Source organism: Cherax quadricarinatus, chromosome 15, assembly GCF_038502225.1.
Source record: "Cherax quadricarinatus isolate ZL_2023a chromosome 15, ASM3850222v1, whole genome shotgun sequence".
Lineage (NCBI taxonomy): Eukaryota > Metazoa > Arthropoda > Malacostraca > Decapoda > Parastacidae > Cherax > Cherax quadricarinatus.
The window spans coordinates 15,705,563-15,723,010 of record NC_091306.1 but is presented as its reverse complement, the minus strand read 5'-3'; the positions used below and the strand labels follow the sequence as shown (position 1 = coordinate 15,723,010).

At 48.5% G+C, this 17,448-nt stretch overlaps 1 protein-coding gene across 1 annotated transcript in view; it reads left to right on the top strand.

Moving 5' to 3' along the window:
• Positions 1-1,268: 1,268 nt before the first annotated feature.
• LOC128692152 (transcription factor SOX-21-like) overlaps positions 1,269-17,448 on the top strand; it is a 174,399-nt gene continuing 158,219 nt past the window's right edge. The window contains exon 1 of the mRNA XM_070085353.1: positions 1,269-1,669. Coding sequence (XP_069941454.1) covers positions 1,377-1,669 — 293 coding nt within the window. The 5' untranslated portion in view covers positions 1,269-1,376. The remainder of the gene's footprint in view (positions 1,670-17,448) is intronic.

Sequence of the window (17,448 nt, the reverse complement as noted above, 5' to 3'; positions counted from 1 at the left end):
CCACCAACCTCGGTAACCACCACAAATCCGGCCACATTGCTCCCACAAGGAGATCTAATGCCCGTGAGTGGGGTTGTTGCTGTCACATGGAGGATTTAATCCTGTTTCCTGCTGGCATGTCCTGTCACCCAGGCTCTCACCTCCTCTCATGGACCAGATTAACCTCCCTTGTTTTTTATATTAACGTCGTTTTAAAACACTCTTCTTCGCGCCCGTGTGTGTGTTTGGATGTTCTCCTCTCCTTGTTTAGGTGTTTGTTCTCGTGTAGAGTTAATCAGGGTGTAGCGTGGTGCGATAAACTACACTGATGGAGTGTTTAACTAAGAGTATTTCATTATTCCGCCTGGTTCTCCTGGCGGCCACTAGATGGCAGTGGCGTCCAAGGACTTGCCCGGCCCCTCCACCGCTCGTTGCCAAGCATCTCCGAACGTTCCTCTTCATTCGTTTATATCCACCACATAACACCTCACAGAGGGCATTAGAACCTCTCTAAGTCGTGTTATACCTCGTTGCTAAGGTGGCTGCTGCCCGACAGCCCCGTGGAGGAGTCAGGTATCACACTCAGCATCATTATCATCTCAAAATCGTCGAGGTTTCATCTCATCTCATGGAGGAGCCGAGGGGGCGGGACTATGATATGTAACGAGCGCCATGATTGGCCATTACCACAAGTGACATCATCTGAATTTCAATATCTCTTTTCAATGTGATTTTTCTCTGACATGCCATTTTTACATTAGGGTATTGGCGCGGCATGAGGAGATTGTTAGAAAGCGAGCTGATACACGCGAGCAAGCATTCATGTGCACTCTGTCAGAAAGTAGGCTGTCGACACACCCTTGGGCGAGCACTTAGGCTGCGGGAGCCGTGTGTTCCGACCCCGCCGACTGCGGTCTCACTGGACCGTGCCGTCCCCGCTGGTCCACCTCCCATCATCATCTCCTCTCAGTGACCGCTTGGGATTATTGTGCGCCGCCCGCGTCCACGCGGATATATTTGAAGGGCGAGTCACAAGGACATAGAGGTTATATAAGAGGCGCCGAAGAGGTGGATCTTGACCGCAAGTGACCCGCAGAGTGAGATGAACGACTGACCGCTGAGATTCTTGACCCCCTCCCACGTGTCTTGTGCTTCCCCTTCTGTCAGCTGAAAGAAAACGGAGTGTTCGAGTGTCTCCTGCGAGCGATAAACTGGAACTTCATTTGAGTTGAAACTATAGAGCTTCTGACTCTGGGTAAACAGGGAGAACAATAGGCGGAATCATCGCTGAGAACCTCTTCTCCTTCTTAAACGATCTCTAGCCTCCTCGAGCTGTGAGATCGAAGTCCTCACCAGCTCTCGACGTCACCCACACGCTTCACCAATACACAGCTACGATGTTCAACCTCTCCGAGCTGGGGTCGCTGGAGGCACCGTCGGCAGCGTCTCCTGCAACGTCGCTCACGCCTACGTCAGCGTCAAGCACCAACACCACCACTTCCAAGACCGAGGACCACGTGAAGCGTCCCATGAACGCCTTCATGGTGTGGTCCAGGATCCAGAGGAGGAAGATCGCGCTGGAGAACCCCAAAATGCACAACTCTGAGATCTCCAAGCGGCTGGGAGCCGAGTGGAAGCTCTTGACGGACTCAGAGAAGAGGCCCTTCATTGACGAGGCTAAGAGACTCAGGTAAGAGAAATTCGTCACGCATTTTGACCCATTTCAATCCATCATGGCAACACAGTAGCAACTAAACCGACACGACGAAAATAAGACACACTATGCCGACTATGTCATTTTATTGTGACGACATTTCGCCCACCACCAACTTTATCAGTAAAATGCCACAACCCGCATTGTGCGTGTTTATTCAGAATCTCGAATATTACTGATGTTACACACTTCCCACAACCTGCTAGTGAATAAGACACCTGTGCAACACTTACGAAATAAAGTCGCCAAAGTGTTGCAAAAGTCTCATTCATCATTCACTCGCATCATTCCTAACACGCGATGTATTTACTAAGCACATTTAAATGTTAAAGGTATTGCTGCATGTTACAAATTATGTGTTATCCTTCACAAAAAAAAAAAAAAAATAGAAAAAAAATTACCATAACTCATCTCAATAATAAACGACACTGAGTCGAAACATCTGACCAAATTATACGAAGGTGACGGCCTCACATGTCAATAACTGTTGTACCACGTTTCGCTCACCCTTAATCACTTATTATTGATATTATTTTCTATGTCCCATTGAAGACGCTGTATATATATATATATATATATCTATATATATATATATATCTATATCTATATATATATATATATATATATATATATATATATATATATATATGTACATATCATCGTAAATGGCGCACCGAGGGGTTGAGTTAGGTTATATGCTGAGGTTGTGAGTGTGAATATGGTGAAGGTGTGTGAAGATGATGAGTCAGCAAGTGTGAAGATAGTGTGTGAGTGCGAAGATGGTGAGTCAGCAAGTGTGAAAACGCTGAGGGTGTGAGTGTGAATACGATAAGGGGTGTAAGTGTGAAGATGGTGAGTGTGTGAGTGTGTGAGTGTGAAGGTGGTGCGTGTGAATGTAAAGATGGTGAAGGAGTAAGTGTGAGAATGGTGAGGGAGAAAGTGTGAGTATGGTGAGGGAGGTAGTGTGAGGATGGTGAGAGAGTAAGTGTGAGGATAGTGAGGGAGAAAGTGAAAGGATGCTGAGAGAGGTGGTGTGAGGATGGTGAGGGAGTATGTGTGAGTATGGTGAGGGAGAAAGTGTGAGGATGGTGAGGGAGGTAGTGTGAGGATGGTGAGGGAATAAGTGTGAGGATGGTGAGGGGGTAGTGCGAGAATGGTGAAGGAGTAAGTGTGAGGATGGTGAGGGAGAAAGTGTGAGGATACTGAGGGAGGCAATGTGAGGATGGTGAGGGAGTAAGTGTGAGGATGGTGAGGGAGAAAGTGTGAGGATACTGAGGGAGGCAATGTGAGGATGATGAGGGAGTAAGTGTGAGGATGGTGAGGGAGAAAGTGTGAGGATACTGAGGGAGGCAATGTGAGGATGGTGAGGGAGTAAGTGTGAGGATGGTGAGGGAGAAAGTGTGAGGATACTGAGGGAGGCAATGTGAGGATGATGAGGGAGTAAGTGTGAGGATGGTGAGGGAGAAAGTGAGGATGGTGAGAGAGGAAGTGTGAGGATGGTGAGGGAGGTAGTGTGAGGATGGTGAGGGAATAAGTGTGAGGTTGGTGAGGGAGTAAGTGTGAGGATGATGAGGGAATAAGTGTGAGGAAGATGAAGGAGTAAGTGTGAGGATAGTGAGGGAGTAAGTGTGAGGATGGTGAGGGAGTAAGTGTGAGGATGGTGAGGGAGTAAGTGTGAGGATGGTGAGGGAGTAAGTGTGAGGATGGTGAGGGAGTGTGAGGATGGTGAGGGAGTAAGTGTGAGGATGGTGAGGGAGTAAGTGTGAGGATGGTGAGAGAGTAAGTATGAGGATGGTGAGGGAGTAAGTGTGAGGATGGTGAAGGAGTAAGTGTGAGGATGGTGAGGGAGTAAGTGTGAGGATGGTGGGGGAATAAGTATGAGGATGGTGAGGAAGTGTGAGGATGGTGAGGGAATAAGTGTGAGGATGGTGGGGGAGTAAGTGTGAGGATGGTAAGGGAGTGTGAAGATGGTGAGGGAATAAGTGTGAGGATGGTGGGGGAATAAGTGTGAGGATGGTGAGGAAGTGTAAGGATGGTGAGGGAATAAGTGTGAGGATGGTGAGGGAGTAAATGTGAGGATGGTGAGAGAGTGTGAGGATGGTGAGGGAGTGTGAGGATGGTGAGGGAGTGTGAGGATGGTGAGGGAGTGTGAGGATGGTGAGGGAGTGTGAGGATGGTGAGGGAGTGTGAGGATGGTGAGGGAGTGTGAGGATGGTGAGGGAGTGTGAGGATGGTGAGGGAGTGTGAGGATGGTGAGGAAGTGTGAGGATCGTGAGGGAGTGTGAGGATCGTGAGGGAGTGTGAGGATCGTGAGGGAGTGTGAGGATCGTGAGGGAGTGTGAGGATCGTGAGGGAGTGTGAGGATGGTGAGGGAGTATGAGGATGGTGAGGGAGTGAGCATGATATTGGGTGTCAGCCTGACTATGTTAGAGGTTTCGCCAGGAACACGCTACTTGCAACACAGGAAAGGCGCTACTTGCAACACAGGGAAGGCGCTACTTGCAACACAGGAAAGACGCTACTTGCAACACAGGGAAGGCGCTACTTGCAACACAGGGAAGGCGCTACTTGCAACACAGGAAAGACGCTACTTGCAACACAGGGAAGGCGCTACTTGCAACACAGGAAAGACGCTACTTGCAACACAGGGAAGGCGCTACTTGCAACACAGGGAAGGCGCTACTTGCAACACAGGGAAGACGCTACTTGCAACACAGGGAAGGCGCTACTTGCAACACAGGGAAGACGCTACTTGCAACACAGGGAAGGAGCTACTTGCAACACAGGGAACACGCTACTTGCAACACAGGGAAGACGCTACTTGCAACACAGGGAAGGCGCTACTTGCAACGCAGGGAAGACGCTACTTGCAACACAGGGAAGACGCTACTTGCAACACAGGGAAGGCGCTGCTTGCAACACAGGGAAGACGCTACTTGCAACACAGGGAAGGCGCTACTTGCAACACAGGGAAGACGCTACTTGCAAAACAGGGAAGGCGCTACTTGCAACACAGGGAAGACGCTTCTTGCAACACAGGGAAGGCGCTACTTGCAACACAGGGAACACGCTACTTACAACACAGGGAAGGCGCTACTTGCAACACAGGTAACACGCTACTTGCAACACAGGGAAGACGCTACTTGCAACACCTGGATGATGATACTTTCAACACCGGGAAGATGCTACTTGCAACACCGGGAAGACGCTACTTGCAACATCGGGTAGATGCTATTTGCAACACCGGGAAGCCGCTATTTGCAACACCGTGAAGACGCTACTTGCAACACCTGGAAGACGCTACTTGCAACACCGGGAATATGTTGCTTGCAACACCGGGAAGACGCTACTTGCAACACCGGGAAGATGCTACTTACAACACCAGGAATATGCTACTTGCAACACCGAGAAGACGCTACTTGCAACACCGGGTAGATGTTACTTGCAACACCGTGAAGACGGTACTTGCAACACCGGGAAGACGCTACTTGCAACACCGGGAAGATGTTACTTGCAACACCGGGAAGACGCTACTTGCAACACCGGGAAGATGCTACTTACAACACCAGGAATATGCTACTTGCAACACCGAGAAGACGCTACTTGCAACACCGGGTAGATGCTACTTGCAACACCGTGAAGACGGTACTTGCAACACCGGGAAGACGCTACTTGCAACACCGGGAAGATGTTACTTACAACACCAGGAATATGCTACTTGCAATACCCAGAAGACGCTACTTGCAACACCGGGTAGATGCTACTTGCAACACCGAGAAGACACTACTTGCAACACCGGGTAGATGCTACTTGCAACACCGTGAATACGGTACTTGCAACACCGGGAAGACGCTACTTGCAACACCGGGAAGATGTTACTTACAACACCAGGAATATGCTACTTGCAATACCCAGAAGACGCTACTTGCAACACCGGGTAGATGCTACTTGCAACACCGTGAAGACGGTACTTGCAACACCGGGAAGACGCTACTTGCAACACCGGGAAGATGTTACTTACAACACCAGGAATATGCTACTTGCAATACCCAGAAGACGCTACTTGCAACACCGGGTAGATGCTACTTGCAACACCGAGAAGACACTACTTGCAACACCGGGAAGATGTTACTTACAACACCAGGAATATGATACTTGCAATACCCAGAAGACGCTACTTGCAACACCGGGTAGATGCTACTTGCAACACCGGGAAGACGCTACTTGCAACACCGGGAAGATGTTACTTACAACACCAGGAATATGCTACTTGCAATACCCAGAAAACGCTACTTGCAACACCGGGTAGATGCTACTTGCAACACCGGGAAGACGCTACTTGCAACACCGGGAAGATGTTACTTACAACACCAGGAATATGCTACTTGCAATACCCAGAAAACGCTACTTGCAACACCGGGTAGATGCTACTTGCAACACCGGGAAGACGCTACTTGCAACACCGGGAAGATGGATGCTACTTGCATCACCGTTCAGACGCTACTTGTATCCCCGGGCTGACGCTACTTGCAGCGCCGGGTTGATACTCCTTGCGTCCCCGGGTTGACACTACTTACAGCAGCGGGGTGACACTCCGTCCTCCCGGTGCACAATACAGAGTGAGGCGTCACTGTGTTAAGGGCGTCACTAGCATGGGCGCTCTTTCATAAGTCTGATCTAATAAATTATATTTGATTTTCATCCTCTTTCACAGCCCGTCCAATTATCCTGGGAAGTATTTACCACGGAGACGCTACTGCGTGCTACTTGTGACCGGGTAGATGTCGTTAAGTGCTACTTGTCGCTACGTAAACGTAGTTAAGTGCTACTTGTGGCCAGTTAGGACTCATTAAGTGCTACTTGTTACTTGGAATATGCCGTTAAGTGTTAATTATGGCCAGGAGGACGGCGTTAAGTGCAACTTATGGCCAGGTAGAAGTGTTAAGTGTTGCTTATGGTCAGATAGACGGCGTTAAGTGCTAATTGTAGCGAGGTAGACTACGTTATTTTCTACTATATTGCATTTTTCTCACAGCATTTTATTACTCGTTTCGCTCACAAGTGAGCTTTATTGCACAGTTTCGCTCATAGCTGAGCTTTATTACTCAATGTTTTGCTCACAGATTAGCTTCTTTCGGGTCTCATGGCTAGTACGAAAAAAAGCGCAACTGAGCGAAACGTCTCTGAACTGCCCATGTAAATTTTCATTCCATTTTGTCACAGTGGAGCGATGTTTCGATTCATCTCCTTGAAAAATGCTGTAAAATGATCTTGTAAAGCGTACGTAAGCTTGAAGATGCTGTTAAGCTGATCTCGTAAAGCGTACGTAAGCTTGAAGATGCTGTTAAGCTGATCTTGTAAAGCGTACGTAAGCTTTAAGATGCTGTAAGCTGATCTTGCAGCTTGTACGTGCGTATAAGGATTAATAATACTCGTGCGTATACGCAATATAACAGGGTGCACGTGTACGCAATTGAGTGTAAACGCTCGGGGGGGACGGGGGAGGGGGGAGTTGGGAGGCGGGATTAGGGGGGAGAGGGGTGGGAGGGAGGGGGTTCAAGGTTCAACGACTGAAGTTGATCTCACGATACAAAGCCGTTACTCGATTGAACGTTACGTGTTACCCGTTACCGTGACGGCTGGTGACGCCGTAGACGTCACTGGTGACGCAGCGTCAGTCACAGAGATAATTCGGTGGGGGGGGGGGTCGAAGCTCACAATCACGAGACCTGGGTTCGATGTCTCGGAGTGTTACCCTTCTTCCCTGGGTGTTAGGTGACTGTGGTGGCGACGCATACATACGAAGCATACAGGAGATATACACAGAGAGGTGTGTATAGGCATTTATCTCAGTGTATATTCGCCGAGAAGTGTATAAGTCACGGTGTATATCAGTGTAGAAGAGGGTTTTATCCCTCAGTAAGATATATATGAATCCCTACGTGTATATAAACAGAGAGGAGTGTATCTTAGTTTATATACACCGAGAGGTGTGTATATCTCTGAGTGTACATACACTGAGGACATACTGCGACCCTATTTTTTGTATTGAAGTATCTTTAACAGGTGGTGTGCAGGTGGTGTGCAGGTGGTGTGCAGGTGGTGTGCAGGTGGCAGGCAGCTCTAATGACCCTGGTGTAGTTGATAGGCTTTAAACCCGCTTAACCAGTTAACCACCATAGGGCCTGGCAGAAGACAGGTGTAGTGAAGACAGATGTGCTGAAGACATGTGTACTGAAGACAGGTGTGCTGAAGACATGTGTACTGAAGACAGGTGTGCCGAAGACATGTGTAGTGAAGACAGATGTGCTGAAGACATGTGTACTGAAGACAGGTGTGCTGAAGACAGGTGTGGTGAAGACAGATGTGCTAAAGACAGATGTGCTGAAGACACGTGAACTGAAGACAGGTGTGGTAAAGACAGATGTGCTGAAGACAGATGTGCTGAAGACATGTGTACTGAAGACAGATGTGCTGAAGACATGTGTACTGAAGACAGGTGTGGTGAAGACAGATGTGCTGAAGACAGATGTGCTGAAGACATGTGTACTGAAGACAGGTGTGGTGACAGATGTGCTGAAAACAGATGTGCTGAAGACACGTGAACTGAAGACAGGTGTGGTGAAGACAGGTGTGGTAAAGACAGGTGTGGTGAAGACAGATGTGCTGAAGACAGATGTGCTGAAGACATGTGTACTGAAGACAGGTGTGGTGAAGACAGATGTGCTGAAGACACGTGAACTGAAGACAGCTGTACTCAAGACTATAGTAATGACGAAAGAATTCCGTTTCTCTGTCACTTGCGTCAGCGTCACTTGCTTCACTGTCACTTGCTTCACTGTCACTTGCTTCACTGTCACTTGCTTCACTGTCACTTGCTTCACTGTCACTTGCTTCACTATCACTTGCTTCACTATCACTTGCTTCACTGTCACTTCCTTCACTGTCACTTGCTTCACTATCACTTGCTTCACTGTCACTTGCTTCACTGTCACTTGCTTCACTATCACTTGCTTCACTGTCACTTGCTTCACTGTCACTTGCTTCACTGTCACTTCCTTCACTGTCACTTGCTTCACTATCACTTGCTTCACTGTCACTTGCTTCACTATCACTTGCTTCACTGTCACTTGCTTCACTGTCACTTGCTTCACTATCACTTGCTTCACTGTCACTTGCTTCACTGTCACTTGCTTCACTATCACTTGCTTCACTGTCACTTGCTTCACTGTCACTTGCTTCACTATCACTTGCTTCACTGTCACTTGCTTCACTGTCACTTGCTTCACTATCACTTGCTTCACTGTCACTTGCTTCACTATCACTTGCTTCACTGTCACTTGCTTCACTGTCACTTGCTTCACTGTCACTTGCTTCACTATCACTTGCTTCACTGTCACTTGCTTCACTATCACTTGCTTCACTGTCACTTGCTTCACTGTCACTTGCTTCACTATCACTTGCTTCACTGTCACTTGCTTCACTATCACTTGCTTCACTGTCACTTGCTTCACTGTCACTTCCTTCACTGTCACTTGCTTCACTATCACTTGCTTCACTATCACTTGCTTCACTGTCACTTGCTTCACTGTCACTTGCTTCACTATCACTTGCTTCACTGTCACTTGCTTCACTATCACTTGCTTCACTGTCACTTGCTTCACTGTCACTTGCTTCACTATCACTTGCTTCACTGTCACTTGCTTCACTGTCACTTGCTTCACTATCACTTGCTTCACTGTCACTTGCTTCACTGTCACTTCCTTCACTGTCACTTGCTTCACTATCACTTGCTTCACTATCACTTGCTTCACTGTCACTTGCTTCACTATCACTTGCTTCACTATCACTTGCTTCACTATCACTTGCTTCACTGTCACTTGCTTCACTATCACTTGCTTCACTGTCACTTGCTTCACTGTCACTTGCTTCACTATCACTTGCTTCACTGTCACTTGCTTCACTATCACTTGCTTCACTGTCACTTGCTTCACTGTCACTTCCTTCACTATCACTTGCTTCACTGTCACTTGCTTCACTGTCACTTCCTTCACTGTCACTTGCTTCACTATCACTTGCTTCACTGTCACTTGCTTCACTGTCACTTCCTTCACTGTCACTTACTTCACTGTCACTTGCTTCACTGTCACTTCCTTCACTGTCACTTGCTTCACTGTCACTTCCTTCACTGTCACTTGCTTCACTGTCACTTCCTACACTGTCACTTGCTTCACTGTCACTTCCTTCTCTGTCACTTGCTTCACTGTCACTTGCTTCACTGTCACTTGCTTCACTGTCACTTGCTTCACTGTCACTTGCTTCACTGTCACTTCCTTCACTGTCACTTGCTTCACTGTCACTTGCTTCACTGTCACTTCCTTCACTGTCACTTGCTTCACTGTCACTTCCTACACTGTCACTTGCTTCACTGTCACTTGCTTCACTGTCACTTGCTTCACTGTCACTTGCTTCACTGTCACTTGCTTCACTGTCACTTGCTTCACTGTCACTTGCTTCACTGTCACTTGCTTCACTGTCACTTGCTTCACTGTCACTTGCTTCACTGTCACTTGCTTCACTGTCACTTGCTTCACTGTCACTTGCTTCACTGTCGCTTCCTTCACTGTCACTTGCTTCACTGTCACTTCCTTCACTGTCACTTGCTTCACTGTCACTTCCTTCACTGTCACTTGCTTCACTGTCACTTGCTTCACTGTCACTTGCTTCACTGTCACTTGCTTCACTGTCGCTTCCTTCACTGTCACTTGCTTCACTGTCACTTCCTTCACTGTCACTTGCTTCACTGTCACTTCCTTCACTGTCACTTGCTTCACTGTCACTTCCTTCACTGTCACTTGCTTCACTGTCACTTGCTTCACTGTCACTTCCTTCACTATCACTTGCTTCACTGTCACTTGCTTCACTGGCTCTTGCTTCACTGTCACTTGCTTCACTGTCACTTGCTTCACTGTCACTTGCTTCACTGTCACTTCCTTCACTGTCACTTGCTTCACTCTCACTTGCTTCACTCTCACTTGCTTCACTGTCACTTGCTTCACTGTCACTTGCTTCACTGTCACTTGCTTCACTGTCACTTGCTTCACTGTCACTTGCTTCACTGTCACTTGCTTCACTGGCTCTTGCTTCACTGTCACTTGCTTCACTCTCATTTGCTTCACTGTCACTTGCTTCACTGTCACTTGCTTCACTGTCACTTCCTTCACTGTCACTTGCTTCACTCTCACTTGCTTCACTGTCACTTGCTTCACTCTCACTTGCTTCACTGTCACTTGCTTCACTCTCACTTGCTTCACTGGCACTTGCTTCACTGGCACTAATTCACTGGCACTTGCTTCACTGTCACTTGCTTCACTGGCACTTGCTTCACTCTCACTTGCTTCACTCTCACTTGCTTCACTGGCACTTGCTTCACTGTCACTTGCTTCACTCTCACTTGCTTCACTGGCACTTGCTTCACTCTCACTTGCTTCACTCTCACTTGCTTCACTGGCACTTGCTGTGCAAGTGAAGCAAGTGCCAATAACCACCCAAGAAGACATTACTTTCCTCTCAGATATAACAAAGATAAGAGGTATACGCCAGGCAGGGCTCAGTGGAGGCGTAGCTACCCCGTATACGCCAGGCAGGGCTCAGTGGAGGCGTAGCTACCCCGTATACGCCAGGCAGGGCTCAGTGGAGGCGTAGCTACCCCGTATTCGCCAGGCAGGGCTCAGTGGAGGCGTAGCTACCCCGTATACGCCAGGCAGGGCTCAGTGGAGGCGTAGCTACCCCGTATACGCCAGGCAGGGCTCAGTGGAGGCGTAGCTACCACGTATACGCCAGGCAGGGCTCAGTGGAGGCGTAGCTACCCCGTATACGCCAGGCAGGGCTCAGTGGAGGCGTAGCTACCCCGTATACGCCAGGCAGGGCTCAGTGGAGGCGTAGCTACCCCGTATACGCCAGACAGGGCTCAGTGGAGGCGTAGCTACCCCGTATACGCCAGGCAGGGCACAGTGGAGGCGTAGCTACCCCGTATACGCCAGGCAGGGCACAGTGAAGGCGTAGCTACCCCGTATACGCCAGGCAGGGCACAGTGGAGGCGTAGCTACCCCGTATACGCCAGCCAGGGCTCAGTGGAGGCGTAGCTACCCCGTATACGCCAGGCAGAGCTCAGTGGAGGCGTAGCTACCCCGTATACGCCAGGCAGGGCTCAGTGGAGGCGTAGCTACCCCGTATACGCCAGGCAGGGCACAGTGGAGGCGTAGCTACCCCGTATACGCCAGACAGGGCTCAGTGGAGGCGTAGCTACCCCGTATACGCCAGCCAGAGCTCAGTGGAGGCGTAGCTACTCCATATACGCCAGGCAGGGCACAGTGGAGGCGTAGCTACTCCGTATACGCCAGGCAGGGCTCCCTGGAGGCGTAACTATTCAGTTTATGCCAGGCAGGGCTCCTTGGAGGCGTAGCTACCCCGTATACGCCAGGCAGGGCTCCCTGGAGCCGTAGCTACCCCGTATACGCCAGGCAGGGCTCGGTGGAGGCGTAACTATTCCGTTTATGCCAGGCAGGGCTCCTTGGAGGCGTAGCTACGCAGTGTCCGTCAGGCAGGACTCCGTGAAGGAGTAGCTACGCTGTGTACGCCAGCCAGGGCTCAGTGGAGGAGTAGCTACGCCGTGTACGCCAGGCAGGACTCCGTGAAGGAGTAGCTACGCCGTGTACGCCAGACAGGGCTCAGTGGAGTAGCTACGCCGTGTACGCCAGGCAGGGCTCAGTAGAGGCGTAGCTACGCCGTGTACGCCAGGCAGGGCTCATTGGAGGCATAGCTACGCCGTGTACGCCAGGCAGGGCTCAGTGGAGGCGTAGGTGCGCCGTATACGCCAGGCAGGGCTCAGTGGAGTAGCTACGCCGTGTACGCCAAAGCAGGGATCATTGGAGACGTAGCTACGCCGTGCACGCAGGGTAGGGGTCAATGGAGGCGTAGGTACGCCGTGTACGCCAAGCAGGGCTCAGTGGAGGCGTAGCTACACCGTATATGCCAGGCAGGGCTCAATGGAGGCGTAGCTACGCCGTGTACGCCAGGCAGGGCTTAGTGGAGGCGTAGCTACGCCGTTTACGCCAGGCAGGGCTCAGTGGAGGCGTAGCTACGCCGTTTACGCCAGGCAGGGCTTAGTGGAGGCGTAGCTACGCCGTTTACGCCAGGCAGGGCTCAGTGGAGGCGTAGCTACGCCGTTTACGCCAGGCAGGGCTCAGTAGAGGCGTAGCTACGCCGTGTACGCCAGGCAGGGCCCCGTGAAGGAGAACCTACGCCGTGTATACCAAGCAGGGCTCCGTGGAGGAAGGGCACATCAGTCGTCAGTGCTAAGCGACGCATCTGATAACAACGTCAGCAGCCTCGTTAGACAGACTCGTTGGCCCTCGTTACCAGTAATTAGTCACGTACTGAATGTCACACCTCCTACTACTCCTTCTTCTTCTCTTCTTCTTCTTCCTCATCTTCTTCTTCTTTTCTTTTCTTTTCCTTTTGAATCCACAAATAATAATAATCATAATAATAATAATAATAATAATAATAATAATAATAATAATAATAATAATAATAATAATAATAATAATAATAATAATAATAATAATGTGTCCAGTACAGTGTTCTTACACTGTATATCAACCACTGGCTAATATCTGGTCCACCAGCTGTATTATCCAGACTTTATGGCTAATTTTCACAAAACTTGCCGACATTAACCTGCATTAACCTTAATTATCCTGGATTAATCAGGATTAACCTGGATTAACCTGGATTAACCTGAATTAACCACTACTTGTTAATTTTTCATTGCTGATTATTAGTTCTTTATTAAGTTCCATCTGGAGTTACTTTAGTGCTATTACAAGTAAAGGACTTTATTTTGATTTTAATAAAGGAAAATACTGGATTATTGGAAGGAGAATCGAGCCTCCAGCACCCGGCTTTATTGTTCCCCTCACCCGGCTTTATTGCTCCCTCACCCGGCTTTATTACTCCCCTCGTCCGGTTTTATTGTTCCTCCTCACCCGGCTTTATTTCTCTTTCACTCGGCTTTATTACTCTCCCTCAGGCATAATTACTCCATCACTCGGCTTTATTATTCCCTCATCTGACTTTATTACTCCCTCAACCGGCTTTATTGCTCCTTTACCCGGCTCTATTACTCCCTTACTCCATCTTTATTATTCCCCACCAGGCTTCATTGCTCCCTTACCTGGCCTTATTACTCCCCGTCCGGCTTTATTATTCCCTCATCCGGCTCTATTACTCGCTCACCCGACTTTATTGTTCCTTCACCTGGTCTTATTGCTACTTCATCCGGCTTTATTACTCCTCTCACCCGGCTTTATTACTCCTCCACCCGGTTTTATTACTCCCTCCATCCGGCTTTATTATTCCCTCATTCGGCTTTGTTACTCCCTCACCAGGCTTTATTACTCCTCTCATCAGGCTTTATTACTCCTCCACCCGGTTTTATTATTCCCTCCATCCGGCTTTATTATTCCCTCATTCGGCTTTGTTACTCCCTCACCAGGCTTTATTACGCCTCTTACCCGGCTTTTTTCCTCCCCACCCGGCTTTGTTACTCTCTCACCAGGCTTTATTGCTGGCCTCACGCGCACACAGGTACCCTCAAGGCTCAAGGCGCAAGTAGTTACCCGCGTACTCCTACGCAGGCACCTCCATGACGTTTTCAGGGGAATCCCCTGCGCTGCAGCCGGTACTTCGTGCGTATATACGCTTAACTGCGTCTGATACGCTTCTATACGTATGCATAACGCACTATCACTTCAGGCACCTGCATTCTGATGTATTATTAACACATAACTAACGCGGGTGATGCATCATGCATACTTAGCACGTATATAACATATGTAACGCATAGATTATGTATGAATAACGTACAAATAACACAACGTACAAATAACACAACGTACAAATAACGCTTCAAGTACAAATAACGCATAACGTACAAATAACACAACGTACAAATAACACAACGTACAAATAACGCTTCAAGTACAAATAACGCATAACGTACAAATAACACAACGTACAAATAACACAACGTACAAATAACACAATGTACAAATAACACAACGTACAAATAACGCTTCAAGTACAAATAACGCTCGGATAACGCATTACTAACCTTGGCAGCACTGTTCGTTATTCTTCATGCGTTATTCATGAGGTTCATTCCCTTCTAAGGAACTAGAACTGCCATCCTCTTCCTCGGATCAAACATGATAATTTTCCCGTCCCTCCCGTTTCCCAGGCGTTGTGTGACCCTTATGGATTTAGCGCTTCATCATGATATAATAATAATATTATTAGTAGTAGTAGTAGTAGTAGTATTAAAAATAAGTGTAAAGGCACCAAGACTCTTGAACTTTCTACATTTATACATAAAGGGAAATTGATAACTTCCTTAATTCAGTTTCTCATTACCCAGGCTGTGGAGGTTGTATTGCTGTGTTGACCGCATGTGTACGTGTATGCGTGTACGTGCGTGTGCGTGAGTATGCGTGTGTTCATGCGGAAGTACGGATGACCGTGCGTCGCTAGTGTGGGTGAATGATAGGATGTGTGTGTGTGTGTGTGTGTGTGTGTATGTGTGTGTGTGTATGTATGTATGTGTGTGTGTGTGTGTGTGTGTGTGTGGGTGTGTGCGTGTGTGTGTTTGCGTATGTGTGTGTGTTGTGTTCGTATGTGTGTGTTTATATGTTTGTGTGTATGTGCGTGTGTGTGTGTGTATGTACTCACCTAGTTGAGGTTGCGGGGGTCGAGTCCGAGCTCCTGGCCCCGCCTCTTCACTGATCGCTACTAGGTCACTCTCCTTGAGCCGTGAGCTTTATCATACCTCTGCTTAAAGCTATGTATGGATCCTAACTCCACTACATCGCTTCCCAAACTATTCCACTTACTGACTACTCTGTGGCTGAAGAAATATTTCCTAACATCCCTGTGATTCATCTGCGTCTTCAACTTCCAACTGTGTCCCCTTGTTACTGTGTCCAATCTCTGGAACATCCTGTCTTTGTCCACCTTGTCAATTCCTCTCAGTATTTTGTATGTCGTTATCATGTCCCCCCTATCTCTCCTGTCCTCCAGTGTCGTCAGGTTGATTTCCCTTAACCTCTCCTCGTAGGACATACCTCTTAGCTCTGGGACTAGTCTTGCTGCAAACCTTTGCACTTTCTCTAGTTTCTTTACGTGCTTGGCTAGGTGTGGGTTCCAAACTGGTGCCGCATACTCCAATATGGGCCTAACGTACACGGTGTACAGGGTCCTGAATGATTCCTTATTAAGATGTCGGAATGCTGTTCTGAGGTTTGCCAGGCGCCCATATGCTGCAGCAGTTATTTGGTTGATGTGCGCTTCAGATGTGCCTGGTGTTATACTCACCCCAAGATCTTTTTCCTTGAGTGAGGTTTGTAGTCTTTGGCCCCCTAGACTGTACTCCGTCTGCGGTCTTCTTTGCCCTTCCCCAATCTTCATGACTTTGCACTTGGTGGGATTGAACTCCAGGAGCCAATTGCTGGACCAGGTCTGCAGCCTGTCCAGATCCCTTTGTAGTTCTGCCTGGTCTTCGATCGAGTGAATTCTTCTCATCAACTTCACGTCATCTGCAAACAGGGATACCTCAGAGTCTATTCCTTCCGTCATGTCGTTCACAAATACCAGAAACAGCACTGGTCCTAGGACTGACCCCTGTGGGACCCCGCTGGTCACAGGTGCCCACTCTGACACCTCGCCACGTACCATGACTCGCTGCTGTCTTCCTGACAAGTATTCCCTGATCCATTGTAGTGCCTTCCCTGTTATCCCCGCTTGGTCCTCCAGTTTTTGCACCAATCTCTTGACCGTGTGTGTGTGAGTGTGTGTGTGTGTGTGTGTGTGTGTGTGTTTGTGTGTGTGTGTGTGTGTGTGTGTATGCGTATGTGTGTGTGTGCGTATGTGTGTGTGTGTGTGTGTGCGTGTGTGTGTGTGTGTGTGTGTGTGTGTGTGTGTGTGTGTGTGTGTGTGTGTGTGTGTGTGTGTGTGTGTGTGTGTGTGTATTCACCTAATTGTGCTCACCTAATTGTGGTTACAGGGGTCGAGACTCAGTTCCTGGTCCCGCCTCTTCACTGGTCGCTACTAGGTCCTCTCTCTCTCCCTGCTCCAGGATCTTTATCATACCTCGTCTTAAAAGTATGTATGGTTCCTGCCTCCACTACCTCACTTGCCAGACTATTCCACTTCCTGACAACTCTATGACTAAAGAAATACTTCTTAACATCCCTTTGACTCATCTGAGTCTTCAACTTCCAATTGTGTCTGTGTCCCATCTCTGGAACATCCTGTCTCTGTCCACCTTCTCTATTCCTCGCAGTATTTTGTATGTCGTTATCATGATTCCCCTAACTCTCCTGTCCTCCAGTGTCACCAGGCCGATTTCCCTTAACCTTTCTTAGTAGGACATTTCCCTTAGCTCTGGAACTAGCCTTGTTGCAAACCGTTGCACTTTCTCTAATTTCTTGACGTGCTTGACCAGGTGTGGGTTCCAAACTGGCGCTTCATACTCTAGTATGAGCCATACGTACATGGTGTACAGAGTCTTGAACGATATCTTACTGAGGTATCGGAAAGCTATTCTCAGGTTTGCCAGACACCTATGTACTGCAGTAGTTATCTTGTTGATGTGTGCTTCCGGAGACATACTTGGTATTATACTCACCCCAAGATCT